General features: G+C 39.5%; 1 protein-coding gene across 4 annotated transcripts in view; it reads left to right on the plus strand.

Moving 5' to 3' along the window:
* kcnq5a (potassium voltage-gated channel, KQT-like subfamily, member 5a) overlaps window positions 1-16,495 on the plus strand; it is a 96,309-nt gene that overhangs the window by 60,051 nt on the left and 19,763 nt on the right. For all 4 annotated transcript variants that reach the window (XM_027136340.2, XM_027136342.2, XM_027136344.2 and 1 more), the window contains 5 exons: window positions 10,147-10,237; window positions 12,335-12,461; window positions 13,960-14,135; window positions 14,761-14,886; window positions 15,956-16,066. In XM_027136340.2, the coding sequence (XP_026992141.1) occupies window positions 10,147-10,237; window positions 12,335-12,461; window positions 13,960-14,135; window positions 14,761-14,886; window positions 15,956-16,066 (631 nt within the window). The remainder of the gene's footprint in view (window positions 1-10,146; window positions 10,238-12,334; window positions 12,462-13,959; window positions 14,136-14,760; window positions 14,887-15,955; window positions 16,067-16,495) is intronic.

Raw genomic sequence — 16,495 nt, forward strand, 5'->3', positions numbered from 1 at the left:
TGCATGTTAACGTCTGGTGTTTCTGGTCCTCCTCCTCTGTATCTTTTCTTCAATTTTTACATTTTCTCTCCTCATTCTTCACCTGTCCTCATCCAGTGCCTTGCATGTCTGTTAAACCCCTATCCAGGCCCTGAGTGCTGAGACAGTCCAGGCTACAATGTGCAGAAACACTTATTCCCAGCACAGTAGCAGCAGTAGCCACAGGACCTTCGATTCACTCATTGCTCCACATACTCAGGCTATTGTGAGCATCTACTTACACATCTGTTCTATTTTATTGAATTATATGAAAACTTACAAACACCCCTTCTGGGACTTCATCTCAGTATGACATGAGAGACATGGTTCACAGAATGTCCCTGGCTCACATGATCTTTATGTTTTGTCTTCCTGTCCTCCTACCTACCTGTCACATTACCCACTCCTTCTCCTGCTACACTTGTCCTTCACCTAAATGTGTTTGTCTTCTCTCATGGTGGCTGTAGGGAAGACACACGCTGACATCTGGTTAGTGCAGACCCATGTGGAGCAGGAACGAGAGTGTGGTGGAAGGGAAGAGAAAGAGAGAGTGGATTGAGGGAGTGGGTGTTTGGGGTTTGATGAGAACCTGCTGCCGTCTCCCCATATGCCAGCAGCGTTTATGGAGCCTGTCAGCTGCTGGAACTCACCAGTTTCCCCAGGTCTGGATCCTGTTAGAACAGGATTTGTGCTCATCACATGGAAAAGAGCTTGTGCCTTTAACTCCCACTCTCCTTAATGGTACTCAAAAGGGAAAAGATAGAGAGGGAGGAGGGAAAGAGGGAGAAAGAGTTGGAGAGAGTGAGTTTCCTGGCCCACACCTTCAAAGCCAAGCAGCACTGCATCATGGAAATTTGGCCCTGTTCCTCAGACACGCGGGTGATGTTGACTGCTCTTAAGAATCATTACGGCTCTAACTCTTCAGCCTGCTGTTTAGTCCATTTCTCTCCCTTTGTCTTTCACACTCTCCCTACAAAGAGGATCATTGTATTTGTCCCTTTGTCACTCAAATAATCAACAACTTGCTTTTCTTTTTGTTTGTCTTTTTTCATTTTTTGTTGTTGCTGTTCTTGTTATTGTTAAAGAGGTGGTTTGACTGGGAATGAATGTATTATTGTCTGTAGCTGTTTTGTCTGTAAAAATAACTACTTTAAAACTAAACAATGACTCCACGATAGCGTGTTATAATGATCACCTATAATTTGAACCTTGTCAAACATCTTCATGTTACTAAAAATAGATTTAACAACACTTTCACAATTGGCCCAGATGACACAAACACAACCACTACCATAGCTTAAAGCCTGATGGATGATCGCTTCACCAAAATGGGATGTACTGTACCAAAATGTGACTGTTGATTATCAGAGATGAAAATAGGAGTACAAATCTAGCACTATATTTGTCAGATTATGTATTTAACAGAAGTAAACTGTGTGCAGTTGTTATTTATTCTTTTTGAGTAATGAGCATAATAATTATAATGAGTGATTATTGATGATAAAAGCTTAATAAGTGTTTGCATTCACTTCAGTGAACTATTGCCCAGGAAGAGTTCAGGGGGCAATGAATGCCTTGGCTGCACCATGTTTTGTTAAGTAGTTGCTTAGAAATAAAACCCTGTGTTTTATCTAGCCGATCAGTCTTGTAAGATACTGAAGTAGACTTTATAAACAGGGGATTAGTTAATAGACTCTTGGCAGGGGGACATCCTGTCTTCTGCCTGTTCTCCCGAAGACAGAGTGCAAAACCCAGTAGTGAGCAGCATGCAATAGCTCATTGTACTGTTACATCAGCCAGCCGGAGTGGAGCAGAGAGAGGAGCGAACGGATTAGGAGTGTTTGTGGACGGAACAGTGCAATAAGTCTGCAGTTAGCACAGGGCTGGGTGAGCTTTATGGGCTCCCTTAGTGTTTTATTTGGCTGTATTCGTGAGGTTTCATGCGGACTCCCTCTGTAAAAGTGTTTGGGGGATTGCAGGGGAACAACACTCCTTTAACGTCTAGTGTGTAATGTGTCTCACATCAGAGCTGATGCGGAGGAGTTATGATGGGAGCCACAGAGCTCTATTAGTTCAGTCAGATTAAATACAGCTTCATGATATTATGTTTAGCAGCTTAGTTCTCATCATATTTAGCATTGCATAGTTTAACTTCTCATTAATTTGCTGATTAATGAAATGGATTTCAGGACTTATATTAAGGGTAAACCCCAGTACTTCTTTCATGACACTCCACGATGTAGACTTGAAAACAAAATAATAATTGTACATGGCTGTGGCATTATGGGAACAGTTTCAGTACCCTGGACAGCACCATTTTTGATTGGACAACACCAGGACTCCATGTTGTAAATGATATAAAAGAAAATGTTTCTTATTTCAGTCAATTTACAAGCTGGAATTTCATGACTATTATAATGGCTTGTGTCAATATAAAAGTGCTATAGCTATGCTATAAGGAATAATTTTTAAACTAAATAAATTATGTTAAAATAGGTGATATGAAATGTCAGGGAGTTAAACAAAATGTATGTTTCACAGGCAAAACCAAGAGATTCAGTCCTATTAATTGTTTAAATAAACTAATAGTACACACGGGAAACAAGAGCCATGTCAGTCTCACTCTCTCTCTCACACACACACACACACACACACACACACACACACACACACGTATATATATATATATATATATATATATATATATATATATATATATATATATATATATATATATATATATACACACACACATAAAAGATGAGTCTATGAAATGATTTTGCAAACTCGCTAAACATTAATTAACATTAATTTACTCTGCTTATTGAGAGGAAACAGCATATTGATTATAATGCTTACAGTCAGAATTATATATTGCCTTACTCTTAATATGTAGGTGATATGTAGCATTGAACAAAAATGTCAAAAAATGTCCAGGTGTTTGACAAAAATCAGATGTAAATAGATTGTGGCATTGCATTGTAGCATTGCAACCTCACAGGGTTCTTGGTTCAGTCCTGATCTTGACCACTACAACTATGACCAGGACAAATTTCCAGGAGATTTTGTCAACAAGCAGATTACTGGAAGTGAGTGAGTGTGAGATTTATTTCGTAAATAATTTCCGAAGTTACAGTCAAAATAACTTTCAGGTTTGTTCTTATGTTAAGGAAACTGCTGTAATTATTTTGTGCCCCCAAATATACTGTTTGATTTAGTTCAGATACTAAAGTACTGAAGAGTGGAAAGACTTTCACAATTCATTTTACAAGTCATGTCAGCTGTGTAAACCCTTCATATACGACAGCCACAACCTCTTTTTTCCCACAGCTGTTCTTCAGATGTGTAAATGTTTAGATATTGTGTGTTCATAGTATTCATTCTGTACTGTTTACACACACTCCGTTCAGCCGTGATTAAATTACCATCTTGGGCATAATAGGCTGTTTTTAGTAAGGTTATCATATCCACTCAACATTTCTGTAAATAGCTATAGAATCAGCTTTTTTCCTATTACAAATACACTGCTGATAGATAAAACTACATAGGTATTAGAACATTAGTCATTTTCCCATCCATCAGCTTCCAGCTGAGTCTACAAATAGTCCCACTTTCACCCAAACACATTCTCACCCAGCAAAATGAGACGAGTCTAAATTTAACACTGTAATGTCGTTTTGTTTGTTACATTCAAATCAGGATGACTGTTTTCAAGTAAATGTTTGTAAACAAGCAGAGATTATATCATGGTCAGGAACCGTGTCACAGTGATGAAATTGTCTGTGTAATTGTCCGTGCTTTCACGCTGCGCAGTGTGCAAGACATTGTTTGTGTAGTGGATATGTTTAGTTGCTGTGCAGTTGCATATAAACACAGTCTATTGCGTGTAAACAGGAGCAGCTGTTGCTGGGCTGGAAGACTGATGGAAGAGTGATGTGGAACTTGTGCTTTTCCCAGCTAAGAGCAGAATCATGGACACAGTACAGTATACTTACATCCCTCTCTTCTACACCTCTCTCTGGGGATCTTTCACTACTGCTCTCAGAGGAGTGTGAGTTAGATTTGGTTTTGTAATGTCAGTTTACACGGGATAAAATGTTTGAAAGTTAAGTAAAAACATTTAAGGAAAGTTCAAATACATTGCACCTGTCTATTGATATTTTCTTTTGTATTTTTGTATGTTGAGTGCATAAGAATACAAGAATATACTACTAAAAACATAATAATAATTATAATAATGACAAATGTATGTCTTCCTCAAACTCCTGCCATAAAGAGAAAATGTATCAGATGTCTTTGTATGCTATAGAATTATAATTTTCCTTTAGTGGAACTGAGTCCCATCAAAGTGTGTCTCAGCATGACATTGTCCATGTGCAAATCTAAGTTTATTAAATCATTGTTTTCTAAGGTTCTTCAGCTACACTAAACACTTTTGGAATGAACTAAAACACCAACTGCAAGTTAGGCCTTATTGTCAGACATCACTGCCTGACTTCACTAATGCTCTTGTGACCGAGCACAAATCCCCACAAAGATGTTCCTCAATCTATTTCAAAGTCTTCTCGGACAAGTGGAGGTTATCATAATAGGGGAAGGGCACTACGTCTATAATCCGAGGTACAAGAAGCACATAATTATGTCATTAGTCTGGTGTTTACATACTTTTTGCAATATACTGTAAGTATATGAATGGATTTTCTCCTTTTATTTATTCATGCTGCAGACAGGAGGCTGGCCCCATTCCACAGGGTGGAAAATTTCTGATAGTCTAAAGTATCTTTAGACGCTTCCTAGAGAACCAGGATCTGTGCAGATGCCAGTATATACATACAAACCATATACTTCTTGTTATGAAACATACACGCCAGAGTTTACTGAGAAAAAAAAATCTAAGGGCTTTATTCATTTGCAATGGCTTTGCTTTTAAAGAGAAACAAACAGAAAGATCCAAGAATTTAGCATCTTTCTTCAATTCCATCCTTACATCCAAAACCACACAGACACACACACACACCCACACACACACTCGCTCTTATTCTCTCTGCTCCTGTTTTTTAAGTACCTCCAAATTTATGTGCGTGTGTATGCAATTGAGAGAGAGTTCATGACCTGCCTGTAAAAGAAAAAAGAGAGGTGATAATGACAGCGGGCTGCAGGGTTGTGGAAAACGCTGACCTCTCACGTCACTGACCCCTCACACACTCTAAGTCCTGCCGACTCAAGAGAGCACAGTACAAACACAAAAGAGAAATGCTTTCTGCTCCTAGCTAATTAAGACCTCTCTACTGAATAAACTGCAGACAGTACAGTTTTCAAATAAAATGTACATTGTAGTTAGAAGTGTGTATGCATGTGCAATTGTGTCTGTCTTGTCCTCAGAATTGATGTTGAGTGAGACTACCACATTGCACTGTTTACATTACAGATGATAAAAAATTACATTACAGATGTGATGTAGTGTCTGGTCAACTACAAGACACATGTTATACCTCTCATTTCACTCCACTGTCTCCCAGTGATGTGATTCCCATTTCAGTTATGTGATATTTCTGCTGTGGTTGCTATATTTAGCACAGAATTTTGATGAGAATTTTGATTGATCGTGGCATGGCTGTTGGTGCCAGATGGGCTGGTTTGAGTATTTCAGAAACTGCTCATCTCCTGCGATTTTCACACACAACAGTCTCTAGAGTTTACACAAGTGTGCGGAAAACCAGTTCACCAGCTCAGTGGTTCAGGTGTTCGACTACTGATCGGAAGGTCATTGGTTCGAATCCCAGGTCCATCCAGTTGCCCTGGACAAAGCCCTTAACCCTCAATTGCTCAGGTGTATAAACTAAAAATAAAAATCAAAGCAGCTTTACCGTAATATAAAAATATACAATAAAAATGTCAAAATTAAAAAAAAAAAACACCACCACAACAGCAGTCCAAAGTGGTGCCATAGTGTCCAAGTGGTTCTATCCAACTCAAGTTTTTTGAATCTTTCAAACTTTGAAAGACCCAGGGTAGGTGAGGATGGACTGGTATGCAGAGTGTTTAATGCTGTCTCTGTAGATCTATTCAGCTTGAAAAGGATGTCATTAGATGCAGTATACGTGCATCAGTAAGACCTCAGCTGTATTTGGCTGAGCTGCAGAACTACAGTTGCAGACTGACTGCGTGGGTAAGTGATGGAAAGGATGAAGGCTCCTTTCTCAAGCTTTTGACATCTGTCAGAAAGCACACTGATCTTCATGGCTGTTTTGCTGTCACAGTTTAGTTGTGGGTAGTGTATTTTATTTTGTGCTAACCCGATAGACCTGTGCACATATTGACTGCATGCCAACCCAAGATAGATGTGCAGCACCTTTATACATTTATAGCAGTGTATTGTACAGATCTGGATGTGAGCTGCCAACCAAGATTAGTTTACAACTCACCCAGCTCAAGCCTGATGCATGGTCATGTCAGTGTATGTACTGTTGAAAGACTCTGGTGAACCTTTTAATGACCGGACGGTTATTTTTACTTTGTTGTGTGTTGTCTATTGGTGCATTGTTCCTATTGAAGCAAAAGGTAAGAAGTACGTTTTTGATGAATTAGAAAAGTTCTTGTGAAGGCAGCTGAAAGCCAGTCTCATTTAGAGTGAGCAGGACAAAGATAACATGATTAAACATGTTACCATGAAATTGATAGATGCTTCTTCAGAACACTTTGTTTTTGTTTTTTAAAAATCAGTTTCTATTCAAGGCACAGTTACAATGACAGCCATAAGCAATGATTGAATTTATCCTTTCTAGAATGCACCACATTTCCCACTACAATGAAAACTGATCTTATTTGTGTAGTTATGGGTTAAAGCCATGTGCTTTTGTCCACCGGTTGGTTTGTTTTAAGGCCTTAACTAGTTGATCCCCCCCATGTACATTAGACTTGTTTTAATTTCCAAGACTTGTGTTTTCTAGATTGTCTTTAATATTCTGATCCTTTTCAGAATGAAAAACAAAGTGTCAGCTCTTCAAGTCTCAGCATTGTTTTAAAACCCTTGACTGTTTTATGTAACCTCATTACACAATGCTGTAGTTCACAAGAGAAATGAAAGCAAAACATACAACATTAGTTCCACCCATTGCGTAAATCTGACTTGTTTGGAAAGACATGTTCAGACCAAACCTTTATCACTCATTACTGCTTTTCTACTGACCCCAGGTCCATGTGTAAGACAGTGAGTGGACCAGGCTGCTGCAGCTGCAGGGAAAACAGTAGTGAGTGTCCAGACCTTTTCTCTCAGACAGAGCAGACTAAGGCTTTTAGCTCAGGCCAAATCAGAGACAGATGTCTGTGGGTTACTTGTACACAGCATACAATAACTAACAGAGCAGCCATTATAACTCAGGAAATAATGGGTTTTGGACTGTGGTTAACATACTTAATGTATTTATCTACTTTTTATTTTTTGCAAAGACTGTTCACTGAGGTATGAGATAATCTGGAAAACTCTTCTCTTCTTTTCTTCTCTGGCAGAGAGAGAGAGAGAATGAGAGAGAATGTGACAGTGCCCTCTAGTGTCCTGTTTGGCCATGCAGTGTGAGTTGGTATTTGTCCAGGATATGAGTGAATTGTTGGTCACTCTTTTTATTAATGCTGTCTTGGTTTTAAAGATTCCTGCATGGACAGAACCAGAACACACACAATATACACAGCCATGAATTTTATTTCAGCTGAGATAAGTACCTTTTTTCACCTATATTTCGCCTATATTGTCGACTTGAGTGTCTCTAGACTGGTGTCCTAACCCACACACACACACACACACACACACACACACAGATGCGGTGCTAAAAAGTGGAGATCGCTGCTGTGTTTTGCGTCAGTGAGAGAAAGTGCTTTCTGGTGTGCAGGCTATTGAGGCTGGTGTGTGTCAGCAGGAGTCTGGCGCAGTGGCCTCAATGCTCAGTGTGGAATGAAAAACACACATTGTCTAGCTGCGTGCAGAGACGAGTTCTTCACCCACGGCTCTCTGCTCTGCTGAGCTGTTCCTTCCTTCAGCACTGTTTTCACTAGGCCAGCACACGGCTCAGTTTCCTCCACCTCTGACACTATGTGCAAGGAGAGATCCCTGAGATCACTCCTGTATATGTGAGTTTGTGTATCTACTGTAAAACCGAGGCAGTAATGACTTCAGAATGGGCTCTTTTCACAGTTGATGTGTGTGTGTAAAGGTGCATGTGTCTGTGGGTGTCTCCTCCAAACTAAACAGTGCTGCATCATGCTGCTGTATGTGTGTGTGTTCCACACATACGTAGTGAACATATAGTACACATAGGACAACACTTGGCAATATGGAGAAAATACAAGTTTTTTTCCCTTTTAGCCTTCTACGATAACCAAGAAACTTTGAGTGTGTGATGATTGAAATACAGGGGGATTACAAGGAAATTTGGGTGATCTATACATTTCTGTTTGGGTGTTAAATGTTAGATTTAAAGTTTGCATTATAATGTTTGTGTGGCTAGAGGAGAAGAAATAACATGAGGAAATATTCTTCTTTGTTGTTTGTCCAGTAAGATGTGAGTTTTAGGTCAGTGTGTCTGGCTTTCAGGGTAAGAGACAGAGCAGATAGGCTATACTCTACCTCTCAGACACATGGAGAAGGAATGATTAGTTAAACAGGTAAGGGAAGTCAGCAACAGCTGTTACACACATACGTCACTGCTGATCCACCACAGACACACAAATTACCATTTCCTCTCCTCTGAGGGAAAGAGAGAAAAAGAAGAAAAAGAAGAAGAAGGAATGGAGATTTTAAAAAATCTCCAGACAGAGATACAGGAGAACACTGAAAATACAAGTGAGACCTAACCACCATCATTTAAATAAACTGACAACAATGCCACGAACAGAATTAATAGCTTTGAAGCATTGATAATTTCTGTAGAATTGTTAGTTAGACTTGTTGTGGAACAATGTATGCTTATGGAACCTAGCACTATGAGAAACAAGGCTAGGTGTTCGAGTTCAGTTGTAAATTAATGGGCTGTGGTCACCAAATCACAGGCAATTATTTGGGGCCTAAACAGGCTTGTTTCTTATTCATTGCTCAAGATAAGGTCTAAATTATTTGCGTATATTGCAATGTATTCTCTGTCAGCTTTCTCATTTCCTGGTGATGATTCATAAATGGTGCATAGTATTCTTCACTTTGAGAATGGCAAGAAGAATGTGGCTGACACAATACTGTTTTTGATATCCAATTTGATTATTAAGAATTTTTTTTCATATAATTTTATCATAGGGGCACAGTGGCTAACCACTAACACTCTCATTCACTCACACAGTCACACACTACGGACAATTTTCCAGAGATGCCAATCAACCTACCATGCATGTCTTTGGACCTGGGGAAGGAAACCGGAGTACCCGGAGGAAACCCCCGAGGACTCCGGCTTCCTCCCCCGGTCCAAAGACATGCATGGTACATGGTAGGTTGATTGGCATCTCTGGAAAATTGTCCGTAGTGTGTGACTGCGTTTGAGAGTGTGTGTGTGCCCTGCGATGGGTTGGCACTCTGTCCAGAGTGTATCCTGCCTTGATGCCCGATGACGCCTGAGATAGGCACAGGCTCTCCGTGACCCGAGAAGTTCGGATAAGCGGTAGAAAATGAATGAATGAATTAATTAATTAATAATTTTATCATTTCAGATGTTATCATTTCTTTCATTACACATTCATTTTTATTGAGACTGAGTGTGTGTATCACCAAGCTTGCTACTTTTATACTATGTGTGTATATGTGGAAAGTCCTTTTTATCACTCTGAGTGTCTGGCTGGTGAAACCTGGTGTGTCTAGTGGTGTTCAGACATTTAGATTAGTGTTACTAAGCTGACCAGACACTGGCACTTGGTCTGATAATGATCTGATCACACACAAAGCCAGGGCTCATATTCTACTTACTACTCCACTTACTCTCTCATGATCAACCCTGCACTCATTGGAGCATGACTTAATCCCAAGGTGTGTGCCATTGACCTTATCAGTCTGATGTTTTCATGTCAGTCAGTGGCTCAGACATTTGAAGGCGCAGCTGCAGGAACAATTAATTAGAAATAACAATGCTATTTTTCTGTCTTGATTCCTGGCAGCTTCATCCTGGTGTTTGGCTGTCTGGTCCTGTCTGTGTTCTCCACCATCCCGGATCATATGGACCTCTCTAACCACTGCCTACTCATACTGGTGAGAACAAAACACATTCCTCCCCTCAGGAAATGTGGCACATTATCACACAAAAAGCAGCTAAGTTAGATTTTTTTTTTTTGGTCTTTAATTCTCCAATATCTGACAAATAGTATTTTTTTATCTCATGTTCCAGTACCTCCTTTGGCTCTTGTGGACAAATCTATTGTCTTGCTATATGATACATATTTGTTTTTTGTTTTGTTAAGCTAGATTTCCAGCATTGCTTTATTGGTAAGTTTGATCAGCCCAGATAATGAGGGACAGGCCCTAGATGATCACGGGCTGTCAGTCACATCTCCGTTGGGTTGCTGTATTAGCCGATGTGTCCTGCTGTGAATTGGTCGAAGGTGGCTTTACTCCTGCGGATGTAGAAACAATGCATTCTGTATCAGATGGCATGCTGTTGGAAATTGGTCTGTTATGAGAGTGCATTGAAGTCACCTTCAGCAGAGAATGCTGAGTTTATGTCTACTCAAGCTTTAGTTTCACAGAAATGCTGAATAATGTGAAATCAGAACTGCACAAAGACAGGAAGTCAGGATTGGTAGATACATGCATAAGACATACAGCCTGTCTGAAGACATGTCAATGAAATTAACAATGCACAGAAATATTAAAGGTCATTTTAAAAAATTGAATTCCAAAGGCATTATTAATCAAACAGTACATGTATGTGAGTTGCACATTGAGCCCATCATGAGTATTAAATGATAAGCTGAAAGATAAGTTCTTCTTCTGCGGCACTGTCAGGTTCATCTTAATGTGCTGTACTGACAGATGTTTTAATCTGCTGAAAGTACCAGTGAATTCTCTTGGATTTATCAAACTGTGCAATTAACAGGATCGGCAGCTGACATTGAGAAACGAGCTCCAGCAGTCATTACACTAACCAGATACTATTATGGGCTCCTGCAGGGGCACTGCGTACTGTAGTTCCATCTCAAACTGCATAGTCAGGCATTTTGTTGATCTAGGACTCACTGAACATTATAGTGTCCCATACTCAACACTATGGAGCATCTTTTATCATTTTATTTTATGAAATTGTTCTTATCCAAATGCTTTCTCTTTACCAAACATTATATACAACCATCAGACTCTCATCAATACCTTAGAGTACAGCTCTTCACAACGCTGGTCACACTCTGAATTCCTGCAGGATGATCCCAAGGGTGCTTCACTTTTATAGGAGCTTCCACTCATCTCATACAGATAGGATTCAAACACCCAAAGCCTGCTTGTCAGGCACTCAACGTCATGATCAGACTAACAGAATCTGTAGCACTTTTGCATGCAACCATTCTAGATGCTCCACATGCAAATTTATAAACACAGCAGCTAAAATCACAGGCTCTGAATCAACTCATCACTTCTCATGCACCACAACAGGAGTTGTCTTTCCTTCAAGAGATGCGTGTGACTTTGGAATACAAGAAACGTCTGAAGGATTGTTTTGCCATACCACCAAAATGAAGGATTTCTCCTCCAGTGTAGAGATGGACTTAACAGCGATGGACAAATCAATATTACTTTCTCATTGCTAGTTGTTGTTATAGTAGCAGAGAAGTTAGGAAATGTAACAAATCTACACTCTCCAATCTTTGGAACCCCTATGGAATGAACATCATGGGACAGATATTACATCAACTATTTCACATATTCCTGTGTCTCAGAAGCACTTTGCTTGCACATCTACTGAAGGATGTGATGTAGTATGTTCTAAAATTGTATACTTTTTGTATTATAAAATTCTAACATGAAAATATTTGTATCTAAAATGTACAACACAATGTAATTTGCATATCTTATGACAGATGTTAATTTTAAGACATTATTGAGTGTCACATTCTCTAGGCCATTATGGTCAGTATATACGTACAGATTTATGTGGAAGAAAACATTCTCCTAACTTGCTGCAGTCACCAAAAAATATATATATTGTAATAATTTAATTGATAATTACCTTGAAATATATTGCTACACTGGATAGAAGGATAAAACCTGATGTATGTATGTATATTTCCTAAAGCAGTCCAGTGTGTTCAATTACATTGTGGTTAATGAAATTATTTGTTGTTGTGTTGCAACTCGCAGGAGTTTGTCATGATTGTTGTGTTCGGTCTGGAATACATCATTCGCATCTGGTCTGCCGGATGCTGCTGTCGCTACAGAGGATGGCAAGGGAGACTGCGCTTTGCCAGAAAGCCCTTCTGTGTCATAGGTGAGACACAGTTGCCTTTGAGTGTCTGTGATTGATAATATATGCATGCAAATATATGTGTTTGTCATAGTATGTGTGTAGCCATCCATTTGTGAATACTGATTCTGATGGATGTCTCAGGGAAAGTGATAACTCCAAGCAACTGTAGAAGGGTTAAAACCTATGATGAGATTCCTGTTTCCCTTTCACCAGTCTAATGCTAAAACAAGTTATTTGTGAGTCTGGCTTTTACACAGTCACTGTGTTTGTAGGATTTGTATTTGTGTTTACAGAGGATCTAAGGGATCTGTATTAAACCTTGTTAATTAATTGAGGTCAGCACTCCATCATAGTTTCACCAGTGGCTGACTAATGTGTGAGTATGAACCTCAAGTCCAACCCAGGATCGATTCTGGGCTTGTTTGTTGGAAAGCATCATCAACACAGCTTTGTTTTCACAAAGACAAATTGCTTCTGAACTGTGAATCGATCCCTTAGTTTTATACACCACTGCTGCTCTCAGTTTGCATGCAGTTTAAGACAACACAATAAAAACGTCTTGTTTTTCTGTTTAAATAACGAATAAATAATAAAAAATAAAAATAATAAATTTGCTAGATACCAGCCACATGCATTTAAATCCAAATGCAACATTCAGTCACTTTTGCCACTCTACACTGCCTCTTTTGGTTCACCAATTTTTGGTAAAGTCTAGGATTGCATTTAATGCATAACTGATTGTATGAATAAATTGATTGGTTTCATGTGCTGAATTCCATTCCGAGACTTGAGCTAACAGGACAAACAAGGATAACAAGACAAAGTGATGGCTATAGCAGCATCTATACCTGTTTAAGGTTTTGACAAAGAGAGTTTCTGCAAGGCTATGGCAAGACACGTTAATCACTTGGCTTCCATTCTCTTGTAGGCGGATGCTCATAGTCAAATCTATATATTATATTGCTTTGATTTATGGTTGGATTCACTGGCACTTGATTCAGTTTTCCCTGTTTTGAATTTCATGTGCAGGAAATGTATTGAAAAAGATGTTGCAAGATGTGTCATACTGAACAAAGAGTAATATTTTTTCAGGTCAGGTTATGTACAGTAGTGGTAGGGTGGATACAGCATTTAGAAGGAGCTTTTAAGAAAGGAGGTGGATACTGTATACTGGCCTCTGGTGACATTTCTCTCTGCTTCTATTGTGTCTGAGAGAAATGGCAGAGGTGCAATTGCTATCAGTGTAAGTATTTATCAGACCGTACCTGTTTTCCGTGCATTTTTTTATGCAAAGTGGACAACATAACTTTTTTCTCAGGCACATGACCTAGAGTGCAAAGCTTATACAATGCCTTTATGCTTTCCTGAAACAATGTGGCAAATACCTGTAAAAAATGTGAAAACACTGGAAAATTGACAGAGAAATATCTATTATCTATAATAATTGTTAGTTACATGTTGACATGTATGTGTGCTCTATGTAAACACAAACCTGACTCTTTCTTTCTTCCCACTGCAGACATCATTGTGCTCATTGCGTCCATTGCTGTTGTCTCGGCCGGCAGCCAGGGAAATATTTTTGCCGCGTCTGCACTGCGCAGCCTTCGCTTCTTACAGATCCTGCGGATGGTGCGCATGGATCGACGAGGGGGTACCTGGAAACTACTGGGATCTGTAGTGTATGCCCACAGCAAGGTAGTCTAAGATATGATGTTTGTTTTACTCCCAGTGATGCCTTTTAACTTGGCCTTGTTTATCTCAGAACCCCTTCTAAGATAATCTCCTTGTGCACTGTGTTTATGTCTAAAATTATACCTAGTACAGGCTGCACCCTGTAGTCTTATAGTACACAGTAGCCCAAATTGCACAACAAATTGCATTTCAGAGACAGTAAATAAGCAATTGAAGTATCACTTTTTCTGCAATCTATGAGAAATGCAAGATGAGATCTAAAAACAGATGCTGAATATGAGCACAGCTGCCAGGTAGTGTGTGTGTGTGTGTGTGTGTGTGTTCCTTTCAACTCCAACCGTGTGACCCTGCTTTCAGCCTCTCTCTCGGCAGCAACCGTCTAGGCTGTAGCTCCTGCCATGAGCTATGGCCAAACCACAGACTTCCTCAGCCCACAGCCACCCGCCATTTAGTGGATAGATTACGGGCTGTAACTCTCTACTGATTCCCTGTGGTCTATGAAACAGCTGCTTTACTCCTCTATCTTTTCTTACTGCTGTCCTTCTGATTTTCGTGTCACTTTGCATGGTATTTGGTTACTCTGATTTCTTGGCATGGCATAAGGCTTTGTGCTTTTCTGTGTGTACAGGAGCTGATAACTGCCTGGTATATTGGGTTTCTGGTACTGATCTTCTCCTCATTTCTGGTTTACTTGGTGGAAAAAGATATAAACAAGCAGTTTACCACCTATGCTGATGCACTTTGGTGGGGGACGGTAAGGAATTATTTATGTTTCCTTTTCTTTTCCAATATGTCTCATTTGTTCTTAGAATATTCTGTTGTAAAATCAATGCAGGGCCATGTTAGCTTTACAGAAACATAATATACTATTCTATCAAGTTTTACATATTATAGTGCTACCTTACAGAAACACAGCAGTTCATGTCATGGACACGGTTTGTTGAGGAAATGAACAAAACTTTGAATTGAATCAACTGAAGAAAAATCATCAGCTTTTTGAGTGTAAAGCACTTTAGGTCAGTTTGTGGTGGTTCCTGGCCATTGCCCTGTTGGGATTTGATATAGTGGCTCAGGCAAAGCCGGCAATACACTGCTACAACATATTAAGACTGAATTCTTGGTTCTGTATGTGGATCTGCCAGGCTGACTGCAGTGCAGAGAAGAAAAGCAAAACAGGACTCAGTGTCTATGTGCGTGTCTACTCCCAGCCATCATTTAATGTCTACAGCACACTCAGCATTTGACAGATCACTCACTTTTACTGGATGTATTGAATTTGCTTTGGCCTGCACTTTGTTTCAGTATCCCCTTGCCTGCAAGAATCCAAATCTCTCAGTTACTGGTACAGAAAGGAGAGGAAACTGTTAGGCTGATGGGTTATTTTTTTTTGTTTGTTTTGTTTTTTTCTTAACATAAGATACCGATTTATTACTCTCAAGGAGAAACGGGAAGCACAAATGGCAGTGTGGCTGTAACTCTAGAGTGCTACTCTGTTTGCCTTTAGATATTCATGGCCTTTTAATATGGCAGATTGGACAGGAGTTGTTGTAAGTGGAGCTTTGCGTCCAACATGTGGTTTTTACTGCACTGTGTGGTGGCCTCTCATAGGAATATGATCAGTGCAAATGCTGTGGGAGATTGTGTTCCCCATTGCGCACAGCTTTCCATTGTGCCTGTTCCTCCATTTTTAGGCTGATTGAAGGTGCCGTCTGGGCATTGCAGTTTGTCCTGAGCTTGTAATCACTAGAGTAATTGAACTCTTGTCTGCATAGTCCTGGCACTTTCAACCTCTGACCCATGACCATTAATGTCTGTATACTCAGATCACTCTTACTACCATTGGCTATGGGGATAAGACACCACAGACCTGGCCAGGCCGGCTCCTGTCAGCGGGTTTTGCTTTGCTGGGGATCTCTTTCTTTGCACTGCCTGCGGTGAGTATATGCAACCTTACATTCCCAGCAGAGAGAGAAAGGCCTTTTCAATAATGTAGAATTTATAGTATAGTATAGGATGGATGGATAGATAGATAGATAGATAGATAGATAGATAGATAGATAGATAGATAGATAGATAGATAGATAGATAGATAGATAGATAGATAGATAGATAGATACATACATACATACATACATACATACATACATACATACATACATAATAGGTCTAAAGTTATTTCATTACACATTAGTCTCTGACTCTTGCTATGAATAAAATGATAAAACAGAAACAACTTTTTATGAAGCAGATCTTCCCCTTTTTGTACTTATCTATTTTGGCCCTTGCTAAGGCATCTGGGTGTGAGGTAGGTCAAGCTGTGATATTAATCCAAGGTGCCTTAGATCTCAGTATTCAGATCCATA

Source organism: Tachysurus fulvidraco, chromosome 4 (assembly GCF_022655615.1).
Source record: "Tachysurus fulvidraco isolate hzauxx_2018 chromosome 4, HZAU_PFXX_2.0, whole genome shotgun sequence".
Lineage (NCBI taxonomy): Eukaryota > Metazoa > Chordata > Actinopteri > Siluriformes > Bagridae > Tachysurus > Tachysurus fulvidraco.